Consider the following 27066-nt stretch of genomic DNA (forward strand, 5'->3'; position numbering starts at 1 on the left):
GAATCGGTTAAACTGTTGGGCCGTGAAAGGTAGCAGACAGACAGACAGACAGACACACTTTCGCATTTATAATATTAGTATGGATTTAACGAACTCCGATCGGACTCTCTAAGCATAGTCCTACAACCTCTACATTTTACAGTACCTAAGTACATTTTAAGGAAAAGTTTACTGTTTTCATACTTTCTTTCATCTTTTTTTCCATCTTTGCTCAGATAAATGATGCAATCCACATCAAAAGGCGACATAACGCTATGATAAGCGAAACATCGAGACAATAAAAATTGCTGTAATGTTTGCTCTGAAAGTAACGTCATCCATTTTAAAAGAATCCATTTAATTTGCAACTTTGAAGCTATTGAAATAGGGTTGATAGTTCAGTTGGCACGGTCTGAAGCTTTAAAGCTCTAGTTACGTTGTACCCTTGTGTGCGTTTAGCAAATTTGTTGTATGGGATAATGTTTCGGGATAGGGATGGGTAGTGTTTCTATCGATGGATAGTGTTTATATGGATGGATAATGTTTCTATCGATGTTCTTGTCGATACTGATCATGATCAACCCATAGCCGGTCCACTACTGAACACGGGTCTCCTCTCACAATGAGAAGGGGTTAAGCCATAGTATGCCACACTGGCAATATGCGGATCGACAGGCTTCACACACCTTTGAGAACGTTATAGACAACTCTCAGATAGGCAGGCGTCTTCATGACGTAATATTTCTTCACCGTTAAAGCAAGTGACATATTATGTAATAGCTTAAAACCCATATAGCTCCTAAAGTTAGAGGTGCATGCCTGGGATCGAAGCCCCGACCTTCTAATAGAAGGCCAACGTCTTAAGCACCAGGCTATCACCACTCTTCGCTTATCGATAGTGTATTCGTAGATTGATAGTAATTTTACAAAATTGAATGAAAGTAAAGTAAAGCTTTTTTAAGTCCATCATTGAAATTGAAATATGCTTTAGTACACAATCATAAAAAGAAACATAAAAATAAGACATTACACGGCAAAAATAGTAAGTAATACAATTTGGCGGGCTTATCCCTTTGAAGCGATCTCCATTCTCTGCCAGGTAACTATTATCATTGTCAAGCGATAGACGTTCACTCCTAGACATATTAAGTCTGTCGTAGTGACTTCTAAAAGTACAATAACATTAGATACTTGTAGCATAGTCATTTATTACAAAATATCTAATTGTAAATTATTATAGGACTAATAAATCTATAAATGATGAATAAGACGACTCATAACAACCTTGTTTATAATTTATAATGCAAACAAAGTTCATGTTTTTGTTGCACCTTATCTGAAACTAGCTAATACTCGCGATTTCGTCTGCGTGGACTTTCAAACACCACGCACCAGTTTAGTGAGAACTCCCTGATTTTCCGGGATCAAAAGTAATTCCATTACGAGTTGACCCTTGACTGCGATCTCACTTGGTGGTAAGTGATGATGCAGTCTAAAACAGTAGTGGGATGGGGTAACTTGGAAAAGCTATGGCGTTTTTACTTAAACTCATTCTTCTTATCGACTTCTACACGGCTATCGAAACGCTAAATAACTTGGAGCCACGACTTTGCCACCTTATTAACTAGCCAAGGCCGTAGCCTTCCACCAGAATAGACTAGAGACAATTCAGAAATTATAATCGAATCTTCAGCCTTCCACTTATAGGATCACAGCGCATACCACTGTGCCAGGCAGGTCGTCAAACGTCCAAGTCACTGTCCAGGTCTATAACTATACCCAAGCAAGAAATCACTTGGATCAGTTGCTCTATTGCTTCATGATTGAAGGACAAACCAACAGACAAACACACTTTCACATTAATAAATAATCTGGGTAGTGATTACACTACACGATACTATTTTTATCACACTGATAACGATTGTTATGAAACAACGTTTACCCATTGAGCTAGCTTATCGATAATTTTATTATCGATACGACGTCCTTCACTAAACCCACACATACAACCTACGAGCTAGAGATGCACGCGTATATTCAGAACGTTCAGAAAGTAAAGCGTTGGATATACGTTCGAAAGTTCCGAGCCTCAGTTCGAATTTCGAGCGCGCTGGAATAGTCGCGTTTTCACAACCGCCCGGTATGTGCGCTGAACTTTATAATTAAAAAGTTATTATTTGAAATGCGTTCCATTTTTCATGTGTCAAATCGTGATGCGTTCGGAAATATATCAACAATTTTTTTTCATTGTTTCTATATTTATTTAGCTTTTGTTTTTTTTTTTTAAATTTAAATTCAGTGCAAAGGTTTAAAGTGATGTGTAAATGTTTAAAGATCTGTGCATATTGTGGTTCTGTGTGGATGGTTTTGGTTTTATTTTAATGCTTAGCGCGCGTTGTCTTATTGCGAAAACTAAAATAACTTTGGTACTGGCGGTAAGGAATTTATTTTAGACCAGAGGTTGGGATGGGATGCAGTCGGCTGCGAACTAAAATGATTTTATTTATGGGATGCCTTAGTTTTAGTTTTATTAGGTATCTACTCTTGTTTTATGAGAAGTTAGCTTGTTTCATTTATGTGGTCTAGCTCATAGCTAGGACTGTGTAGGTTAAATGGCATAATATCAAATCTTTAAAAAGAGCAACCGCCGAGTTTCTTGCCGGTTCTTCTCGGAAGGGAAGGTATTCCGAACCAGTGGTAGGTAGATGCTTTTGACGATTCAAAAGTCAAGTTCAAAAGAAATTTGGAAAAGTTTAATTGAACAAAAAATATTTTTATTAATTTATTTAAGTATTTATAATGGAGTGTGCTGGTTGAGCAACGTTGAAATAAGTTAGGCACTGGATGGGTGACTTTGGAGGACCGAATTTGACCTTTATCTTTGCTCTAACTCTAAATAATCAAATAATATTTGAATAATCTTCAACCATTAGTCGAAATCATACTCTATTAGAGTCATAACTACCTTAATTCAAAATATTTTTATTTAATTAAACTTTTACAACTACTTTTGAATCGTCAAAAGCATCTACCACTGGTTCGGAATGCCTTTCCTACCGAGAAGAATCAGCAAGAAACTAGGCGGTTGCTCTTTTCAAAGATTTGATTTAGGTACAATACTAGTGAGATACTAGTATTTACTAGTTAGGTAGTACAAAAGAATCTGGGAGTCCACCGCATTATTATCTCACGAAAACCCCTACTATTATTAAATTAATGGAAAGGGATCACGACTCTCAGCGATGAGGAATGCCTGTAGAGAGTTTAAATTTTAGTTACTGGCAAGTTTTATTGGTATTTTAAATGCAACGTCTGTTGGCAGTAATAAAGTTTTATGAACTTAAGTTTATGATGAAGGATTGTATAAAATGCTATAATATATTATTACTTATTTATAGATTGGGTTCTCTATTGATTTATAATGATTTGAAGCTCTATAGATTATCCATCCATTCTAATTATCTGTAATAAATGCGAAAGTGTGTCTGCGTGTGTCTCTGTCTGTCTTCTAGTTTTTCACGGTCCGACAGTTTAACCGATTCTGACACAGTTAGCTTAGGTATATCCCGGGGACGGACATAGGCTACTTTTTATCCCGGAGAATCAAAGAGTTCCCCCGGGATTCCTAAAGAGAAAGACCCCATCCGCTTAACCGATTTGCATGAAAGGTACCGAGGAAGCTTGCGTCCCTGCAATTGACATAGGCAACTTTTTATTACGGAAAATCAAAAAGTGTCCATGGGATTTTTAAAAACCTAAATCCACACGGACGAATTCGCGGGCATCATCTAGTAATAAATAAATAAACATATTTTTATTCAATTAAACTTTTACAAATACTTTTGTACTTTTTACATCTACCACTATCCAAGAAGAACCAGCAAGAAACTCGGCGGTTGCTCTTTTCAAAGGTTTGATTTACAATACTAGAAACAGTTAGAGTTGCGTGCCCGGGATCGAACTGCGGACCCCTTACATAGATTTTTTTATTTAGTTGGAGCCTGGAGGGGATAATGGAAAAGTGCGTACGTGTAAACAATCACGCAGAGAGAAAATCCCAAAATCGCACGTTCAATCAAAACTTATCTAGAACATTAATTTATCTTATTTGAGAAATGTCAAAACATGCGTGGTTTCTGATAATAGATTAGTAGTCACACTATGATGTAGTTATTACAGTAAAACATTCATACATACATACATAATATATACATACATACATAGGAAAAATGACATACCAACATACAGCTCAAACAGCTGGATCTAGAAACTAGATATTTTGTGCATAAAGACTTTTCAAAAACACTCTAGCAAAGTGTCTTAGTAGGTAGTTTAGGTGATTCATCCCCCTCAGGAAAGGCAAAGGTCGTAGACCATACAGCCTGGTAAGTCATCGGTGATTTGCCAAGTGTCATAAAAAATTTGCGCAAGTTTTGCTATTTCTATCTTAGTTCTAACTTCTAAGTCTAGATCACAGAATACTATTTAAGTAAATAGAAATATTATGGCATCAGCTGCTCTTTAAGTATTCTTTACCAAGAGGTTGGGTTTGTCATCGAAAACCTAAATTAAAAAAAAAAATAGGAAAATTTTATACGGCTACAACAATTTATTGTAATTTTAAACCCTGTTTTAAATTCTTTTCGTCGCTGTGCATAGGAAATACGATATTAATGCTAATGTATGCAAATACACAATTGCGTAATTAGCGAAATATGCATTTATTAGCGCTACCTTGACATTCAATATTACACAAACATTCTTACGGCTTTTGTTTTAAAAATTCTTTTGTTCATTTCCGATTCTAATTTAAAACAATGCGTTTCTGAACGAATTTCGGGGGTTTTTGTCTATGCCTTTATGTCAAACGTCAAACAAGACATGCCATTCTGTGCCATTCATTAAAACTCCCGCCTATTTTATAGGGTTTAAAAAAAAATTGCCTTTGAGTGGTAGTCGTTTTAAATCGTAACCTTGAAAATAAAAATAAAAATAATAGTAATTACTCGCGTGTTAAACCTATATTTTTTAAAGAACTCATAAACTATGAGTCTTTTTAAAAATTTAAATCTAAGTTTCGAAATTAGCATTACAAATTACTAAAATTTTTAGCATAAATAGATAAAGATCAAACCTTTAAATTACGCCAAGTCATGGCCAATGGAGCTACACACTTTATTCTCATCACTTTAATTATATAAAGACTTCTTAACCAAAATAAAAAATATCGGCCAAGTGCGAGTCGAGCCTCGCTCTTTGAGGATTCCGTACTGTTCTTGTCACAGCTTACACACTAATTTTTGAATTGTTGTTTTCAGAATTTGTTGTTTAAATACAGTTCCTTTATGGTACATTATATACCGAAATTGCATATTCCTAACTAGTTTAGTTTTTGAGATTGACCTTGTCACAAAAATGGTTTAAAACTCACAACTTGATTGAACTTTGATGACCCGCATTTTTTTATTTGTAAGATAAAAAAAAAATTACTTACTACAAAGACATTCGTAATACATTCGTACTCTACTCAACGAGTCTAGACTCTAGACAATGATACCCCACAGGCTAGGGTAAGAAATTTTTTTTCCGGCTTCTATCTGGTTTTCATATATGGGAGCCCCACTGAAAAATATAATTTACATGCGGACAGACAAACAGACAGAAAGAAAGTAGAGTCCGTTTTACCCTTTGCATGCGGAACCCTAGAAAGCAGCTGACAACCGTGGGATATGAAGCTTTCCAACCTTGAAATTTAATATAAAAAGACATTTAGCAAACAAGGGGTCCAAAACAAAGGAATATGATATAAAAAATTTAAAAGTGTCAAAATTAAATGAAGGGGAAATGGGCCTTGAAATTTTTGAGGGTTCTTTTATATGGCCGCATGATTAGAATTCGAAATTTGAATCAGAATGGGATGGAATTGCTTAATCATTCACAAAATACCGTGATGAATTAGGTGCCTACACTAAAAGTACCCAGAGCTTAATATTGTCTTATTTTTAGGGTTCCGTACCACAAAAGGAAAAACGGAACCTTTATAAGATCACTTTGTCGTCTGTCTGTCTGTCTGTCTGTCGTGTCTAACAAGAAAACCTATAGGGTACTTCCCGTTGACCTAGAATCATGAAATTTAGCAGGTAGGTAGGTCTTATAGCACAAGTAAACGAAAAATCCGAAAACCGTGAATTTGTAGTTACATCACAGAAAAAAAAGAATATTAAAATGTTTTTCAATTTTCACGCTAAGATAACTAGACCAAGTGGGGTAAAACAGATTTTTATTAATTTTTAAGCACAATCGTTTTTGATTTATCGTCTGAAAATACCCGAGTACGGAGCCCTCGTCGCGCGAGTCTAACTCGCACTTGGCCGGTTTTTTTTTTCGGATAGCGCTAAAGGAAATTATAATACCTACCTTCTTTTTAGGTCTATGGGCGGCACATACTTATTATGAATGCGCTTATTATATCGACGAAGATCTGTTTTTTGTCACTTTTTTCAGGCCTTTTCAATCTCAAGTAATTTAAAATTCATCAGCCTTTATGATGGTCGAACTTAATAACATTACTTACTTAATGCATTTTTTGCTCCATGATAATAAAATTAATGGATAACAGTTTTTTGTTTCAATGAAAGCTAAGTTGCTCAAAGTTCGTGAAAGTATGAATAGGTACCCACTACAGTTTGTAATTAATTATTATTATTGGCCCTAACTTACTATTTTTTCTGATTATGTATTTTTGAGGTCTCATAGTAAAAGTTTTTTTTTAACTTGAATGTAACATAGTCTTGGAAAAGTTACTTCTATAATGTTACTTAATAGTAAATGGACTTCGTCTGTGTTGGCGTTTGCTGGGGCGCATGCGGTGCCTTTTTGGAACGTTTTTTTTTTTTTTTGTTAAAAGTGGCCGGTTTTTGTGTTTTACTGGTGTTTTTTGGTGGTGGAACTGACTGGGAAGCGCTCTAAGGGGGGCGCCGCGCGTGTCGGCTAGCGCCAGCACAGACGAAGTCCATACTTATATCATAGTTTGTAATGTAACTTGTAAATAACTACAAACTTGACATTGGCTACTGTGTAAAGCCAGACGAGAGAAAAAAAAAGTAAATACAAATATTTTCATTCCATTTTCTTCCCATATTTTTTCAATTGGCTTTTTAGCTCTGGGTTCTAGTTCCTGAATTTTCAATTCAAACATTATTTGGTTAGTTCGTGTTTAGAATACATTTTTAGCCTTGTATAATTTTACTATATCACTGTATCTAATGTACGCATACAATTATCTTGTATTTATCTACTGATAATATGAGATAACAACTGATACAACTGCGTATAGTGAATTTGGCATATTTTTGGTACTTACCTAATAGGTTAAATGGAGCATTGCGGATCACCTTGAACCTTTTTTTAATACCAGAGGAACAAAAAATAATAATTAGTGTTACAAAATAATAAAATTTATCACTTAGGTAACTAGCAATAATTTGATACTAAATAACTAAAATACATTTTAGAAATTGTAGCTGTTAGTATAAAAAATACAAGCTTTGTATTATAACTACCTACCTACTTAGCATAAATGATATAAAATAAATCGTAGTTTTTATTGATAAGCAAATATTATGTTACGTAAGGGTGAGGCCAAACGGACGTAATTTTTTGAGTTGTAAGTCGCGTAATTTCGGTTGCGTAATTTCTGCAGCATTCAGTTTCATACAAAAGTTCAACTCATTTTGCGTCGCCGTGTGGCACGAACTGGACTTTTGTATGAAACCGAATGCAGCAGAAATTACGCGACTGACAACTCACAAAATTACGCTCGTTTGGCCTCACCCTAATTGAGATAATCGTTGTTGACTAAACCATGTGTAAACGTGTCAATGTAGGATACCTATTATATTGTAGCAGATACAAACTCAAACTCAAAATCATTTATTCAAAGTAGGTAAGGTACTATTATTGTATACCTTTTGATGGTCAGAATTGTTAGGTTTGTAAGATTAGTGGTGATAATTAATTACGTAAACTTAAAACTAAAGCTACGTGGGTTTGAAACGCGCCCAGGTCTGAGAAGAACCCACAAAAAACACATCCACGACTCCATCCTTGTAGATATTCTTTTTCCTTTAGTTGTTGCTATAAGACCTGCCTACGTGCCAAATTTCATGATTCTAGGTCATCGGGAAGTCCCCCATAGGTTTTCGTGACAGACACGACAGGCGGACAGACAATAAAGTGATCCTATAAGGCTTTCTTTTTTCCTTTTTACCTCAAAAGAATCCTAAAAAAAAAGGTAAGTAATAAGTATCTACTAAAGATATTTAGAGTAGTGAAAAGTAATTAGTGTTGAACTTAACAAAAACGTGATAGTTTTTTTTATTGTCACCAAAAACAGCTTAATTATTGTGCGGAACGATAAAAGTTGATGCAAAAGGAACGCGCCAAACAAGTCGTTTTAGGGTGCCTATAGACTACAGACCCGTGGACTCACGACAAGTCTGTCGTGTAAGACAAAATAAAATCTAGAAAGATTTGGAATCTATAGCTAGCGGGGAAAACAGAGGTTGGGAGAGCATTCCATTCATAATTTACTTACTGATATTATAAATGCGAAAGTCCGTCTGTCTGCATATCTAACAGTTTAATCGATTTGGGTGAAATTTCGTACAGAGGTAGCTTACATCCCGGGAAAGACGTTAATACAATAGGGCCCTGGGCCACTAAAAAAAATTACAAAAAAACCGACTTCTATAACCACAAACACTAAATGGTAAAAAATACTTCATTTAATTTATTATCGAATATGTTATGTATACAAGAGTTAATGTAGTTCTATATTAACATGTTTTGGAGTCGGTGCCAATGAGGTGCCAACGGCCAATTTGGAGTCGCAAACAATATGAAGAGTAGACGGTTCGTGCGGCTAATTGGCACCGTCTCCAAAAATGTTATTATAGAACTACATTGACTCTTGTATGCATAATTCATTCGGTAATAAATTAAATTATTTTTTACTTTTTAGTGTTTGTGGGGTTTGTGGTTATTCAAGTCGGTTTAAAAAAAAACTTCGTAACTACTTTTGGAAGTCTTGCCGCTGTGAGCGACCTAAGTAATTAACTCGCTCCAGTTTTTGTACGAAAACCTTTAAAATGCAAATAAGATGTAAAAGGTCCAGTAATTGTGCTAACTAACGGATCTTGGAGATCGAGTAGCAACGCGGAGGGAAAATGCTAAAACGACTGTTCCGATTAAACCGATTCCTTTAATCGATGCTTCGAGACTTTAATCGATTATTTGAGTTGATAAGAAGAATAGAAACTGGATGCTAATGGTCCTGGGTTCGATTCTCGGTAGTGTCGATCATAGAATATTATTAAAAGGGTTTCGATCTAAATATATAAAAGACTAGCTGATGCCCGCAGCTTCGCCCGCGTGGATTGGTCAGATCTCCTGCAGCATCAGGATTAAGGAGTTGGAATCCAAATTTTTTATGAAACAATGTCGCAAAGTTCCTCTATCGATTAAAAAAGAAATGACGCAAATCGGTTCAGAAATCTCGGAGATTTCGGTGTACATAGGTAGAAAAACAAAACTCCATATGACCTTAATATGTGGTAGTTATTTCGAAATTACAGACAGACACTCCAATTTTATTTATTAGTATAGAAAAAGCTGACTGACTGGCTGACTGATCTATCAACGCACAGCTCAAACTACTGGGCCGATCGGTCGGATCTGGGCATGAGCTATTAGACGTAGACATCCTCTAAGAAAGGATTTTTGAAAATTCAACCCCTAATTGGGTGAAATAAGGGTTTGAAATTTTTGTAGTCCACGAGATCGAAGTTCCAGGCATAAGCTAGTTTATGGTAGTAATCCAAAATGGCCAAGTCCAAAAATCGAACCTAGGACCTGTGAATCAGACTAAATCGATCACCACTGCGCCCTTGCGGTTTAATATGCACACCTGCATCATCATTACACTCAGGTGCAATCTTATTGAAGAGATAAAAAAACTGACTCTTCCGGGAACCAAACCTGTATACTTGCGTGACCTTGATTCAAGTCTTTTCCATCTTTCTTTTTTATTTTTATTTGGAAAACTTTATTGCACATACAAAAAACATTAGAAGAAACTATACTTAGGCTAACTATAATAAGGCCGCCTTTGCATGGTGCAAAGGCGGCCTTATTGCTATAGCAACCTCTTACAGGCAACCTTTAGTGACACGGTTCTTTGTAGGTAATCTATAAAAAATTGACACGGAATATTTTCTGATGACAAAACTTCTCGTAGACTTTACTTATGTAAATATTTATAAAGATAAATTATTATATTTAGGTGCTGTAGGTCAAGTTTTTGTTGATTCGCACGCGTAAGTTTGGTAGCGATAGGAAAAAAATCTTAGATGACAAATAACAATGTTAGCAACATTGTTATTTGTCATCTAAGATTTTTCGACGTAACGTATCGAGAGATTACAGATAGATTGATAATATATTCATCCCTGGAAGTGGTGAGCGCTGTGGTCCCGCTTATCAGTGGGAGGCCCCGGGTTCGATTCCCGACAGGAGATTTTTTGGCCGTCCTAGTGGAAGGCTTCGGCCGAGGTTAGTCAGCACGCTACCGGCAAAGCCGTGCCGCCAAGCGATTTAGCGTTTCAGTACGATGCCATGTAGAAATCAAAGTGATATGGGTTTAGTTAAAACTGCCATACCCCTTCCAGGTTAGCCCGCTTCTATCTTAGACTGCATCATCACTTACTACCAGTTGTGATTGTTACTAGTTAACATTACACTCATTTTTTTGGGCGGTCGTGTAAATATTTACAAATAATATGGTATCGTGAAGACCCTTAAGGGCGTTTGTGCACTCATTCGTATTCGTTTTCGTAAAATACAATTCGAAGTACAAAACGTACATACTATGCTTGTGCACTTATTTGATTCGTATTTTCATGAATCACGAAATCGAACCGAATACGAATGAGTGCACAAACGCCCTTAGGCTGACATATCTAGTTTGTTAAATTTTTTTTGCTAACTCTACGAAAAACATGTAGAACCGGTAAAAGCAGTTATCTGTTAAAATACGAATGAGGCATCTTGACTTTCTTTAAACAAAATGCTAAATATTGCCTTTAACCTTGTTTTAATGTCAGAAGGAAGTTACCAACAAACGAGTCGACGAGCTTTTATGTTTTTTTCGATACATCGATAAGTGTACATGTTTTTATCGATAAAAATCGAATGAAAATGAATTTTACGAGTCCGGGTGTTTCTGTAATTTGTCTTTTTAAAGATGGACAAGTTCTTCAACTGGTTACTTTAATTTTTAAAAAGAAACAATAATAGTGGCTTCTTTAAATGTCACTAGCTGATGCTCGCGACTTCGTTCGCCTGGGTGGAACTTTTTGATTTTGCGGCATAAAAAGTAGCTATGACACTCAGCATATTTTTAACTATATCCATATAAAAAATCACGTCGATACGTTGCCCCGTTGCGGTGTAATTGAAGGACAAACCAACAAACAAAATACACTGCGTATTTTTATATAATATACGGGTAGCGCTATTCATTGATCCATCCATTCCAAACCAATTCTTTTTTAATTTTCATGGCGGCAATTATGAAAATACACATTCTCTGATCAACTGTCTGTCTATTAAGGTTCACGAGATACAGCCCACTGACAGACGGACGGACAGTGGACGCTTAGTAATGGGTTCCGTTGGCACCCTTCGAGTAAGGAACGCTAAAAAGCGAAATCCACGTGAACAAAATCAGGGGCGTCGTCTAGTATTATACGAATAAAGTTATGTAGATAAGACATATATAGACGAACTACTTAAGTGTTCGTATGTTACAAGTTATAGCCTTATTATGTAAACAGCCATATATGTCGCAGCATATATGAATTGATATTAAGTATGCTTGAGCTATGTCAAGGTAAGTACTAAGTACATAGTTATCGGTGTACAGTAAACCACAGGTTTTTAACCGACAGGGTTGCTACCAGCCATTTCTTGATTTATGGATTACCAGCATCAAAGAGATAGTGTTTTACATAGATTTTTTTAATATTATTGTTTGAAACAGCTTTTATAAGCTCTTCATTTGGTGAAAAAAATTGGCACCATAGAGCAAACGCCGAGTTCTGTACCTCTATGATAGAGGAACATAGAGACCGAAAAATAAATGTTTCTAATTCGAACCGCTAAACCCCAAGTTGAAAGACCCTTCCAGCACTTTCGGTGCAAGGTCGTCATTCAAGCACCAATGAATGGTGCTTAAGGTACATGAGACGGGTCTGCTCGCAAATTCAAAATCAATTTGGTTTTTCGCAATTTGTAAACGAATACGGCAAAGTAGGTTAGTGGCATTCTAATTTCGACAATGGCAGTATCATCTTAGCAGGATTACATAAAAATCTTTACTTGAAAGAAATTAGTCAAAATAATAAGTTTGACATGAGTTACTCACAAACTAGTCGATGCTATAACTAATTTCTTAAACTGGACCCTTTCAATTAAAGATTTTTATATAAACCTGTGAGGATGATAGCCATTAGCGCAATTAAAATGCCATAAGCCTACTTTGTCGTATTAGTTTACAAATTGCGAAGAACCAAATTAAATTTGAATTTCGCGGGCAGACCCGTCTCATGCACCTTAAAGTAGGTAAATTAAACTAAAAATGCAAAATTCAAAAATTCAAAAAAAATTCAAACTATTTTTATTCAATCAAACTTTTACAAGTGATTTTGAATCGTCAAAATAATCTACCACTGGTTCGGAAAACCGTTCCTACCGAGAAAAACCAGCAAGAAACTCGGCGGTTGCTCTTTTCAAGTATTCAATTTACAATAATATGCAGCTGTATGTAGTCGGGTGTACAAAATAAAATGTTAACATTGACGCAGTTCCCGATAAGGTATTGATTTTATACTCCATGTCCTAGACGTCTAGGTACTCTACTGAAGTGTTTATAGGACATAGAAAGGGCATACTGAATAGGCAAACTAGGCGGATAAACGACGTAGTTTCGGAGATTAATCCTACATCCAAACTTACAAATACCATCACACTAATATTATAAAGGCGAAAGTTTGTATGTGTGTGTGTGTATGTTTGTTATTCTTTCACGCAATAACTACTGAATGGATTTGGCTGAAAGGAATGGAGATAGATAATATCCTGGATTAGCACATAGGCTACTTTTTATCCCGGAAAATCAAAGAATTCCTACGGAATTTAAAAAACCGAAATCCACGCGGGCGAAGCCGCGGGCATCTTCTAGTATTTAATTTATAGTAGATATCTAAAGATAAACGGGCACTTTAGTATGGAAACCATATCCCCGGCGGCGGACACAAGCGAAATTAAAGCGGAATTTACATTACGAAATTAGTGGCACGAAATTAGTTTCTTCATTATAAATTGCACTTGTAAACGTCTTATTTCACTTTTAGACTGAAATTAGTCGTTTACACGTGCAATCGATCACAGCACGCCAACCTACCCGAGGACCACACTGTGATTGACCTCGTGACCATCTTCGACAGGTCCTTCTGAAGGCTATGCTTCGCGGGGAGGGCAATTTGGTCTCCATGTTCCGCATCCTCAAAATATTCCTCGCCCGTCACCAAACTGGACAGACGAGAAACCTGGGGTAGCCAGTGATTGGATGGGTGACGAAACACTCATCACTAACCACCCAACACAGCCACTGCACCCTCCGCTCCTGGGGCTATGCCTCATGGGTGCGTCTACTGCGCCCTCTGCTAGGGATACTCAGAGGGACGCGCGGACAACACCCCCTCCCTGCCAGGTCAATTGCTTGGTTAACAATATCCCATGAAGAGAAATCGTTAACCATGTTACCAGGGTACACCGACCCAAGCGCTGCTGTTACCCGCAACACTCAGGCACACGAGCAGGCTACCTGGCTGGTACATCGGATTTTGAAAACCTAAATCAACTATTAATATACCTATAAGTAAAAGTATATGTTAATCAATCAGGTCACAGCACAAAGAGTCCACCTTGTTATATCAATTACGGAGCACGAAGTACAGATAAACCGAAAATAATAAATCTTGGGCCGCTATCGCTTATCATAACGAGAAAGCCCCACTGCCCTCGGGGCAATATTTCACAACGACACACTAAATTAAAACGATAGAAACAACATTTCTCTCTAGACGCCTGTTTTGGTCTTTGGAAGCGTCGATATACTAAGCCCAAAGATACAAACGCAATACTTAAGCTATACTGATATCATATGTATAAGTAAATACTATATCACTTTGTAACCATTTCACGGCACATCCATTTAACCAATTTAAACAAAATTTGACCCTGATATAATATAGTTTGCATTCTGAAAACCGACAGTAATTAGTGTATGGTTACTAAATCGTAGTTCTTATTCTGAAAAATCAAAGAGTTCTCATAAGATTTTAAAAAACCATTCCTTTAAGTATATTATATAATGAATTAATTACATCATCCGTTATCTTGACATAAATAATTATAATGACACCGCGAAAAAATATTTTATGACCTACTACCTATCTTTAATTAGTTAGGAATTTCTAGATTTCTAAAGAGAACAAAAAGTGATATGTCTATCTTTGGTTGTTTTATATCAATGTTTGGGAGCAATATATTTAACTAATTAGGTAGTTTTCAGTGATAAGAACTTCGTTTTATTTTTGTTACTCCTTCTAGAGTTTGTTTTGAAACACCTTTTACTTATTGAATGGTACTTTCTTTTAAATTTAGGGCGGTTACGCACTCTTCCGATTCGAATGGGCTTCGTAGTTTCGGATCTAGTTTTTTTTTAAATCTTGTAGGGACTTTTGATTTTCCGAGAAAAAAGTAGTCAAATAGATTAGGCTTGCAAAGTGGATTTAAGTTTTTAAGAATCCCATGGGAATTTTTTGATTTTCCGGGACAAAAGAAGCCCATGTCCTTTTTCCTAAGATGCAAGCTATCTGAACCAAACGTTAAAAACAGATAAACAACTCTTTAATTTTCCGGGATAAAACGTTGCTACGTCAATTCCCAGGATGCACGCTACCTATCCCCTACTACCCTCGATAACTACTAGACCACGAGGCAGTTGTTACAAGTGCCTACTACAACAGCTAATAATACTCAATACTTTACTTTGATAGGTCTAGTTATCTAGTGCTAAAATAAACCTTTCTTATCACGTTTTCAAGTTCTATGGAGTGCCTATTTACTTAAAGTCAATGATCTTTTACTGGAAACAATAACAATAGATTTCATTGTAAGTACCTAAACTATAACATAAACATTGAAGGACATGTACAAGAACACTTACTTATATCTTTAGAGGTTTCTATAGAAACCTCCGACCGACCGTCCGTCCGTCCGCGTCTGTTTGTTGAGACTTGCTAAGGAAATCACAATATGATTTTAGGTCAACGGGAGGTACCATGTAGGTTTTGATTCCCTTTTCTTGATAGACGCGACAGACAGACAGACAACGAAGTGATCCTATAAGGGTTCCTTTTTTTCGTTTTGAGGTACATATCCTCTGGGAATATGCGACATTTAGCTATTCCAAGTAGCGATGGGCGATTTTTGCAAAAAAACAATCGAACAATAATTGAACAATCGATTATCAATTTATTCTTCTACACAAAAACTATAATCGACAGTCGGAATTATTAAATTTTTCGTTTGTAGAGTTAACAAATGTGGAGCGCAGCTGGAACGAATAAATTGAAAATCTTAATCAATTGCGCGATCGATTTTAGATTTATTTGTCCCAGACGCGCTATGTATGTTACAATTGAACAAGCGATTGTTCTCGATTGTTCGACAGCAAACATCGAATATTTCGATTGTTATTCGAATAAATCGTCCATCGCTAACTCGTCCGAAACCTAAACCCATCTATGGTTCGTATCGGAACGGAAATCTGTACTTATAAAGGGGGGATGGTGGTACAAAAATAACCGTATATTTATTATCGCAGGCGGTTCCTTCCGTGTCTTTGATCTCTGTAACGATGTATTGAGAAAACATCGCTTTATTTGTATTGCATGTTGATGATGGTCGATTTGTCTTTTCTAATGTAAACGATGATGTATTTACGTATATTTTAAATGGGTGGGATTAGTTATCGATTAATTGTGTAATTTTGCGGTGGTAAGACACGACAGACAGACAACAAAGTGATCCTATAAGGGTTTCTTTTTTCCTTTTGAGGTAACGGAACCCAAAAAAATATGGGTCTAGTTCTTTTTTTATAGTTTTTTTGCAATCCTACTTTTTAGCTAGCCACTAGACTTAGAGTTAGACCGATGAGGCAGTACATACATATTAAGCGCCCCGGCGTGCCTTATCTCAGCTACGTGCGTATCTGGTATAGGTTGACCCGGCCTATCTATTTTATTACTCTAAAATAGGAACAGGCTATGACTGCATCTTCGTAATATTACACACTTCGGAATGCATTGACCGATTAAAAAATATGGGTCGATGATTTCCGCATAGATACAATCTGGATTTGAAATTGGAACGCGTGTGTGGAACCACATGAACATTAAAGTTTTAAAAACGTTAAATAAAAATTAAATTAAAAATTTATAAAACCGCCGACACAAAAACCTCTAAAAAATAAAAAATATAATAAGTAAGTTTATATTGCCGCTTTGAGTTTAATTGATCCAAGGGCTTGTTGCGTCGGGTGACCGCTAAAGATAATAGAAACTTTTTTTTTTTTTTTCTCGTCTGGCTTTACACTGAATAGCCAATGTCAAGTTTGTAGTTATTTACAAGTTAGGGAAACTATATGTATAAGTATGGACTTCGTCTGTGCCGGCGCCCACCGACATACACGCGGCACCCCTTTAGAGCGCTTCCCATCAGTTCCACCACCAATAAACACCAGCAGAACACAAAAACCGGCCACTTCTAACAAAAAAACACTCTAAAAAGTCACAACACGCGCGCCAGCAAACGCCACCACAGACGAAGACTTTTCTTTCTTTAACAGATGATTTTCATAGCTTTTTCCAAAACCGAAACATCCTTTACAATATGCACAGATAAAAATATAAAAATATATAATTTAAAAATGGAACGCATTATTTTTTTTTAATAAATACTTGCGACAGTAAAAAATCTAAGCTTTTAATAATATTATATTTTTTTAATTCCACAGATCAACGAAAATCAAGTGCCTGAATAGGAAGCTAGTGATGTGCCTTGTGTGACAGTGTTACCAGTGCCTAGTACTAAATATAATATTTTTATATTTAACATATTACCAGTGGTATAGTTACCGGTTTTATACAGTGATATCAGGATGGAGTTGAAAAGGATGTCTATATGTTTGGCGCTCTTCGTGCTGGCCTGCATCTCGCATTGTTCAGGTACTACTTTTTCTTATAACGCATGCAAAGATTTTTTTTAGAGTTCCGTACCTCAAACGGAAAAACGGAACCCTTATTGGATCACTTTGTTGTCTGTCTGTCTGTCCGTCCGACGTGTATGTATCTAGCTCTACGGGAAGTACTCTATAGGTTTTCTTGACAGACACGACGGACGGACGGACGGACAGACAGACAGACTTCAAAGTGATCCTATAAGGGAACCCTGAAAAGGTCCCAACTCAGCATAATGCTGTATGCCTTGCAAATACACAAAAGCATACAACGCTGGTTTTCATTTGACCAATGTTTTTAATTGAAGACTTATTTTTAACCCCCGACCCAAAAAGAGGGGTGTTATAAGTTTGACGTGTGTATCTGTGTATCTGTGTGTCTGTGTATCTGTGTATCTGTGTATCTGTGTATCTGTCTGTGGCATCGTAGCGCCTAAACGAATGAACCGATTTTAATTTAGTTTTTTTTGTTTGAAAGGTGGCTTGATCGAGAGTGTTCTTAGCTATAATCTAAAAAAATTGGTTCAGCCGTTTAAGAGTTATCAGCTCTTTTCTAGTTTTCTTGTAGAAAAGAAGGTTAGATAACCGTTAGGTTCATAATATTATGTCAATAGACAAATGTCAAGCTGTCAAGATGGACGTTGCCTAAATACATAATTATTTATTTGAAAATGATGTTTTGGAAAACTCAAATACTTTGGATCGTCGGGGGTGTTATAAATTTTTAATTTACACTTGTATCTACTCTTACTCTGTGATTGCAAAGAAACTGAGTATGTACTATTTAAGTGTCTAGTAAGTATAACATACTTTCCAGATAATAGATAAAGCATGTTTGTCGTATGTCGGGAACATAATATCAAGTCCTAAGCAAACACCCTACTGAGGCGACGCTGTTGTGTTGCAAGCGGTATTAATCGAACCTACTACCACTGGAACTCGATGCAGGAGAACGAAAATGAAAAACGTAAAGAAAAGTGAGTTGTTCAATCTATAATGTAAACGGTATATTGACATCATTTTAATATAATTAGAAATGTAAAGTGCGTAAGTACATAAATAAGGCATAGACGAACCTACGAACTTATATAACTTTGCTAAATGCAATCCTAAATCTTTTCTAGCATATTAACTATTGCTCCAAATGGCTAGTTGTAACGATCCGTGCTATTTTTTTTTTTGTTACGCGGTACTTTCATATTTGGACCAAAAACTGATGCCCTTTTTTCAAACTTTTTATAAATTTTTATAAATGCCAAAGTGTGTTAATTTTGGTTTATTGGTTTGTCCTTTAACGTCGTAGTGGAGTAACGGCTCTACGTGATTAATTTGCATGACCTGGAGAGTAGCATAGGTTACTTTTAGCCCGGAAAATCAAAGAGTTCCCACCACGGGGCTTTTAAAAACCTAAATTGACGCGGACGTAATTGTGTCTATAAATTAATCAATTTATTGATTTTATTCTACAGTAATTAGAAATAATAAAGTACGGAGACATTAAAAACATTTAAAGTTATATAATAATTGTAAATAATAACCATAATCATTATTGTTCTAGGAACTTCGTACACAATAAATGAAGAACAATATCTAAATTACTTACGTAAAAAAGAAATATTTGCTAGGTAATAAAATAGATCAGATTCAATATATTATATTTATGATTACATTTTTATCTTTTTATCATGTTTTCGTCTGAAAGAATTACAATTGGATTTGTAAAATTTATTAACTTGTAAAATTGTATTTGTAAAATTCATTATGTTGAAAGAGGAATGACAATTTTATAAGTTTTAAATAAATAGATATCAATTTTCTCTCTTATTTTACTCTCTCGATCATAACTCGACACCAAATGATAGCGACCTCGTCGTAATCAAGTAGTAGAGGACGAAGAAATTTTTTATCTTTGTTATGAAATTGCTGATAAGCGTCTTCCGGGCTTAAAACACGCCAAAAGTGGACCATTTTACTTGACTTTATAACTAAGACAATGAATGTTAGTCTCAAGGCAAATTGTATTTTACGCTGTGGAGATAAAGTTCAATTATCATCATCATGATCAATAATACATTACCGGCTCATTACTGAGCACGGATTTCCTCTCAGTACGAAGGGCTTAGGCCATAGTCTACCACGCTGATCAAGTACGGATTGGCAGACTTCACACACCTTTGAGAACATTATGGAGAACTCTCAGGCATGCAGGTTTCCTCACGATGTTTTCCTTCACCGTTATTTAAGTACTGTTCTTCTCCATAGTTACGTAAGTGATACTTAGTGGCTTAAGACGCTCCAAGTTTCGAATGGCCTCGAGCATTTGGTTCCCTCTCGCCCCTCTACACCTCGACATTAATTTACTTTAATTTTTACCGCCATCTAGTGGCGGTAAACTGTACTACGGCTACAGGTCAACCAAGTTAACAACCTCAACATTGGCGAAAAAAGAAACGACATAGCACCGATGCGCTTAGCTTTTTAGGGTTCCGTGCCTCAAAAGGAAAAACGGAACCCTTCTGGGAACACTTTGTTGTCTGACCGTCTGTCTATCTGTTTGTGTGTCCGTTTGTCGTGTCTGTCAAGAAAATCCATAGGGTACTTCCCGTAGATCTAAAATCATGAAATTGGGCTGGTAGGTAGGTCTTATAGTACAAGTATAAAGGAATAAATCCGAAAACCTTGAATTTGAGGTTACATCACAAAAAAAATATTCATTCAAAATTCCAAATTTCATGATTCTAGGTCGACAGGAAGTACCCCATAGGTTTTCTTGACAGACACGACGGACGGACGGACAGATAGACAACAAAGTGATCCTTTATGGGTTCCGTTTTTTCTTAACCCTAAAAATAGATAAAAAACTTAAAAACCATCAACACTAAATAGTAAAAGCAATTTAATTTACTATCCAAAAAATGATACTATAGAACTACATTTTACTCCTGTATACATAATAATGTGTTCGATAAAAATTAAATTATTTTTTATTTTTTAGTATTGGTGGGGGTTTTTTTTTATTATGCATAATAGTGATTGATTTATTATGCAAAATTGAAAAAAATACCCGAGTACGGGACCCTCGGTGCGCGAGTCTGACTCGCACTCGGTTGGTTTTTTTTCCATAGAGCAAAAGCGTGTTAGAAGCGGCAATGGAGAAAATTTAATGTGTGTTGATATCGTAAAAGACCTGAATTAATATTTTTTATTCAATTATAAATTAGCACTTGTTTGCTATCTCACCTGGTAAATAGCAGTAGGTAGTAAGTGACGATGTGAAGCGTACTTTGACTTTACTAAGACTACATTCAGAGTCAATATTGAATCGTGCTATAATGCATAAAATTTAAGAAAGTGCTTGCCATTTAAGTTCTATCCGTCAATTGATATTTGAAAAAACCGGCCAAGTGTGAGTCAGACTCACGCACTTAGGGTTCCGTACTCGGGTATTTTTTCCAACATTTTGCACGATATATCAAAAACTGTTATTCATAAAAATATGTTTTATAATGTACAGGTAATATATAATACCCTTTCATATGATACCCCACTTGGTATAGTTACCTTACTTTGAAAATCAAAGCACATTTAATTTTTTTTCAAACGATGTAACCAAATGCGGGGTTTTCAGATTTATTCCTGTACTTGTGCTATAAGACCTACCTACCTGCCAAGTTTCATGTCTCTAGGTCAACGGGAAGTACCCTATAGGTTTCTTGACAGACACGACGGACAGACGGACAGACGGACAGATGGACAGACAAACGACAAAGAGATCCTATAAGGGTTCCGTTTTTCCTTTTAAGGTCCGCAACCCTAAAAAGGGTAAAGGATAATAATATGTAAACCAGTATCCTACCCGTTCAGAGTTCAGACCTGAGCCAATTTGGAAATTGTAAAATACTGACTCGATCGGGGGCTTGATATCGAACCCAGGACCTCCCACTTAAATGCAATAGGTATATAAATAAGATCATGTTAACAAACTGGATTAATTGAATTTATACACAAGGATGGTTGGTGAGAAATAAAAATGGTTTTGTAGGGGTAATAAAAAGTATATATTTTTTATATTAAATTTATGAATGAATAAAATATATGAAAATAGAATATGTTTGGTATTATAAAAGTGAGGCAGTATTAGTGATTTTCATCAGTTTATTTTAACACAGAAAATTATTTAACTTGTTACTGAAAATTAAATCTGATTCAAAAAATTAATCAGTGATTTAGATATTTTTATTTTATTTTTAAATTTCACTCATAACTTTGACCACAGTGCCGAGTGAGAGTGCAGATTGTGAGTTATGAATAAATTTACAAAATGCCTACACTTAAAAGAATTCAGAAGTCAATTTAGATGTGAAAGCCCTAAGGGCAACAATAATTTAGTTAATTTTATAAGTTATTAAAATGTTCGCGTAGAAGCTTATCAAGAGTTTTGATCTTTTAAATAACCTAACTGCAATATTAATTTGATCAGAGTGCACTTGATTTTGCAATCACTTAATCAAAATGGCGACCTAAACACAAAAGCGTTTAATAGTCATTCAGTCTCGAGTCGGAACGAGACTGGCTTAAAAATTATTATAATTTTTTTTTTTTATAATTTAAACTTTAATTATTACATTTTAATATTACTTTTAATTTACGTAATTTAATTTGTGTAGAATTAATTATGGACATATAATTACTGTCTGAAATAAAATATTTTTATTTATTTATTTATTTAAAAACCGTCATGCAGCCGTATTTGTACAAATTGATTGAAGATGGCTGCCCGGAAGAGATCGTGTGACGTCGAATGGGTCAAATATCTGTTTCATTACTTTTATTTTAAAATAATTCTTGAGAAATAAATTTTGAAAAGCTAACAAACTGAAACAAAACTTTCCTGGCTTCTTCACGCCTCGTGAAATAACCGAGTGCAGAGTGACCCATTATGCGACCCCTTCATGTTCACAACAACTGCAACAGGAGGTAACTCCTCGTTTGTTTGCAAGTAGGTAGGTAATAAATATATCCATTAAATTACAAAATCACCAAAGATGTATAGATAGATCCAATAAGAAAAAAACCGGTCAAGTGCGAGTCGGGGATAATATTAATCAAAACTATGTAATGTATTTACAGGTTTCCCTAAAATTTGCCTTAATAAGTAGGGCTATATATTTCGACTTAATACTATGTACTATATACTAAGTACTAACTATTTCTGAAACCGGTAAAGAAGTTTTGCTTTAAATAAAAGTTGAAAAAACTATAACCCGACTACGGAAAAATGAGACAACTTGAACTCGACTTGGTACAAGTAAAATAAACTAAAAAGAAAGAAACAAGATAGGTGCTTAGTGCATCGTCTTGAGTAAGATTCAATACGAATGCCGTGGTCGTGCGTTGTCGACAGCGTATTTCTTATCCTTGATTGACGGCATTCCCAATGATTTTATTTGTCTACCAAATTAGAATATTTTCTTTTTGCTATCGACAACGCACGACCACGGCATTTGTATTGAATCTTACTCAAGACGATGAAGACGATGATAGCACTAAGCACCTATCTTGTTTTTGTTTTGTTTTGTTTCTTTCTTTTTAGTTTATTTTACTTGTACCAAGTCGGGTTCAAGTTGTCTCATTTTTCCGTAGTCGGGTTATAGTTTTTTCAACTTTTTTTTTATTTGAAACTTTTCCGTTGTCTATGATGCGACGACCAACCGAGGTCTCGTGAATGACCAACAGGTGGCGCTGAATAAGAAATAATAATTATAATAAAAAATGGTTTTCTGTCGCTTGGTATATTTTAATAATAACTATATTTATATTTATTAACTCAAAATTTTCTCCTCTTTCATTGGACATCTCACTCGACACAATAGCAATTAATTTTTTTTAAGACCCTCACTTTTTTGATGTAACATCCATCTGGCCGATTTTTTTCGTATAAAATATAGCCTATGTCACCCGGGCCTTTACAACGAATCGATTGACACCTCATTCATCAAAATCGGCCCAGTAGTTTAGGCGCTACGGTGGAACACACAGAATCTGGATACAAACATACATACATACATACATACATACATACGTACATACATACATACACTGCTAAAATCATAACCCTTCCTTTCAGCTTTGCCATAGTCGGGTAAAAAACGCTCAAGGTATTCTGTCTTTTTTATTTATTTGCCGCCTCTGCCACTTTCATAAGCTGCCGCGAAAACTCTGCGTCATCACTACATAGTATAAAACCCATAAACTGTCAGTCCCTACGTATGCTTAGATTTGCAAACGCTGGCTATGAGATAGGTCAAAAAAAGGGTTCCGTTTTTCCTTTTGAGGTACGTAACCCTAAAAATGTATGCCATCAAGAAATAATTAGTATTTTCAAATTTCAAAGGTAACTATTTATAACAAGTGGGGTATCATAATATTGTGAAAGGGCTTTACTACGTATATATTTTTATACACAATAGTTTTTGATTTATCGTGTAAAATTTCGAAAAAATACCTGAGTACAGAACCCTCGGGGCGTGAGTAAACTACAACTAAAATAATAAAAGTAAACAAAGAATCTGTTGTTAGTAACCTACCTATGTACCTATCGTACAATTTGCAATATTATGAAGGTATATAGTACACGACAAATCGAGATGGCAATCGGGGTGGAGACGCCCCGCACACCCGCACAGTCCCCGTGCTAGCGAGCGGTGCGGGCGAGCGCAGGTGTGCGGGGCGTCCCCCCGCCTCATATTCCAATTGCCATCTCGACCTATCGCGAACTTTAGTCGGCGATAGGTCGAGGTAGGTTATTATAATTAGCATCTATAGTACGCGACAGGTCGACATGGCAATCGGGATGGGGACGTCCCACTCACCCGCACAGCCCTCGCGCTAACCCGGTGCGGGATAGCGCGGGTGATGTGCGGCTCATTACCCGATTGCCATGTCAACCTGTCGCGTACTATGGGGTGCTTTTATAGGTACCTCTACCTACTTATAAAATAAGTTTTGACCATTATTGTAATCTGTGTCGGTAGGTAGGAAGTTACTAGGTAGGTAGGTACTTAGTACTTACCTACTTACAGTATTTTGCCCAGCTGCTTACAAGAATGACGCAACAAGGAATGGTGTGTGTTTATCTATATACTAATAAATAAAATTGGAGTGTCTGTCTGTAATTTCGAAATATAAAGCTCATAATATGGTTATTTGAACGATACCATAACCGAATCACACGTTTTTAAAATTTTTGTCTGTCTGTCTGTCTGTTTGAAAAGACTAATCTTCGGAACGGCTGAACCGATTTTGACGGGACTTTCACAGACAAGTAGAGGATTCATCAGGGTGTAACATAGGCTACTTTTTTAACCGACTTTCAAAAAAGGAGTTGTGTTTTTCTACCTATGTATACCGAAATCTTCGAGATTTCTGAACCGATTTGAGTAAATTTTTTTTTAATCGATAGAGGAACTTTGCGACATTGCTCTATAAAAAATTTAGATTCCAACTCCTCAATCCTGATGCTGCAGGGGATCTGATCACCAAAGTGGATGGGATTTAGAAACTGTCGTCGGTTATAACTTGATATTGAAGGTATATTTACCAAGTAAAGACTTTGTCGCGCGGTACGGATAGACTACTTTTGTTCTGGGAACTCAAAAGTTCCCACGGGATTTCTAAAAACCTAAATCCACGCGGGCGAAGCTGCGGGCATCAACTAGTTCATAATAAAAAGAAGAAAAGTTTGTATGAAGTAATCTCTGGAACTACTGAACCAATTTTGAAAATTCTTTCATCAGTAGAAAGCTACTGCTTTCTGCTAAGCATTATTCCTGAGTGACATAGGCTGTACCTATTTATTTTCAAAAAAGCCGTAGGTACGAAGCCGGGGGCGAGGCCGTTTATAGTAAGTAGTAGTACCTAGTTAGTCAGGAGTTTCAATGTTCCACTATGGGTGACAAGGTTTTGGATTCGGATCGGGCCAAAAAAGTGTGCCGCGCAATATTTTTATGTAATAATAGGTATATGGGAAGATAAGTAGGTACTTACGCGATTTTCATGCTTTCAATCTTTTGTAGTTGAGATCGTTTTAGTCGAGATATTTTCGGCATCCTGATATTTGACTATGATACCTTCGTACCTACCTAACACAATTTAAAACAACGAAATAACTCTAAAAAACACAACTAAGTACCTATTTACTATGGAGTTCACTAATATTTAGATGATAAAAGTTTCTTAAAACTAAAACAATTAATCATCCTTATTCAATAATTTATAAATAATAATTTCGCTACAATTACACAAAAAATATTTTCCGTAAATCGAGAGCGATTGGCGGGAAAAATTGCGCACATCCACCACGTCTGAAGGGCGCCTGCCGTATGCGTCGCGTCTCCCGCCAGTGTTGCCAGGTGAAGTTTTCACTTTACCCCGGGCCTGGTCTCAATTTACCCTAGAATCTATGTTTTATAAAAAATTTACCCTAAATGATTTTTTTCGTTCTTTACAAATAAAACAACACATTATATTTTATTCTTAGTAGGTATTTTATTATTCGCACATAACAATAAAAGTATCCTCTGCATCACTATCTTTTTTGTCATACATGCTATTATTAAATTTGTCCAACATTGTTTTTGAAGGAGTGAAGTTAACACAAGACTTGTGAAATATTTTTAAACTGTATCTTAGAGTCATTATGCTCTGTATCATAGGCAGAGATAGCCTATTTCTAAGCTTGGTTTTGACGACTGAGTATAGAGAAAAGGCCCTTTCTACAGCTGCATTAGATATAGGCGCCGATAAAAGAGACAATGCTAATTTAGAAATGTTAGGGAATCTTTTATTACCCCCAGCATCTGTGTCCCGGTTAACCTCAGCCCAAAAATCAGTACAACGCGTCGTATTTTCCCAAGATTTGTTTTGCAAATTATTCCATTCTATTTCTATCTCTTGTTTAGAACCATACACTTCAGCCCGTTGAATATTTTGTAGTATTTCAACTAATGTAGGTTTCACTTGAGAAGTGGCTATTTCTGGAGACAGTTTCGACATGGATTTAAGGAATGCGATCTGTTTTGGCAACCTTTTTTGTAATTCAGAGCACAAAATAATAAGAAAGGTTTTGCATCTTTCACGTACGTCCTCTTTGTCTCGCCTGTCTAGTTTCGATAGCGCCTCTTCAACTGTGTAGCCAAAATGCATTGCTGATACATGAATCAAATGCTCCTGAAAATCAAATGATGGATATTCTCCATCCGTAACAGTTTCGAGCTTCCGAGGTATGACAATAATTTGCAGGATACTTTTGAATAGCATTAACAAGTCTTCTAAAAGTTTCGCTGGATCGACATCGTCACTTTGAAACAGGCAATTAACTTTAGTAACTTGACGTAGATGAACATCTAAGAACGTGAAATATGCATGGTAAGCTCTGCATTTCATGATGTCATACAATTTTTCCGCCATGAAACATTTGTCTTCAGTCTTAGCCATCATGAAAAGAAGCTTTAATTCCTATATAGCATGAGAACGTGCTAGCCAGCGTGTTCCGCAAAATCCTGGTATTTTTTTAGGAGCTCGACTTTCATTCATAATTTCGTATAAGTCTCTGTAGGCGTCAAGACGTTTTGAACTATACGAGAACCAGTTATGGCATTCCC

General features: G+C 36.0%; 1 protein-coding gene across 2 annotated transcripts in view; it reads left to right on the top strand.

Moving 5' to 3' along the window:
• Positions 1-1991: 1991 nt before the first annotated feature.
• LOC123878171 (lachesin-like) overlaps positions 1992-27066 on the top strand; it is a 168286-nt gene continuing 143211 nt past the window's right edge. For both annotated transcript variants that reach the window (XM_045925275.1, XM_045925276.1), the window contains exons 1-2: positions 1992-2119; positions 17183-17393. In XM_045925275.1, the coding sequence (XP_045781231.1) occupies positions 17327-17393 (67 nt within the window). In that variant the 5' untranslated portion in view covers positions 1992-2119; positions 17183-17326. The remainder of the gene's footprint in view (positions 2120-17182; positions 17394-27066) is intronic.

This window comes from Maniola jurtina, chromosome 25, assembly GCF_905333055.1.
Source record: "Maniola jurtina chromosome 25, ilManJurt1.1, whole genome shotgun sequence".
NCBI lineage: Eukaryota > Metazoa > Arthropoda > Insecta > Lepidoptera > Nymphalidae > Maniola > Maniola jurtina.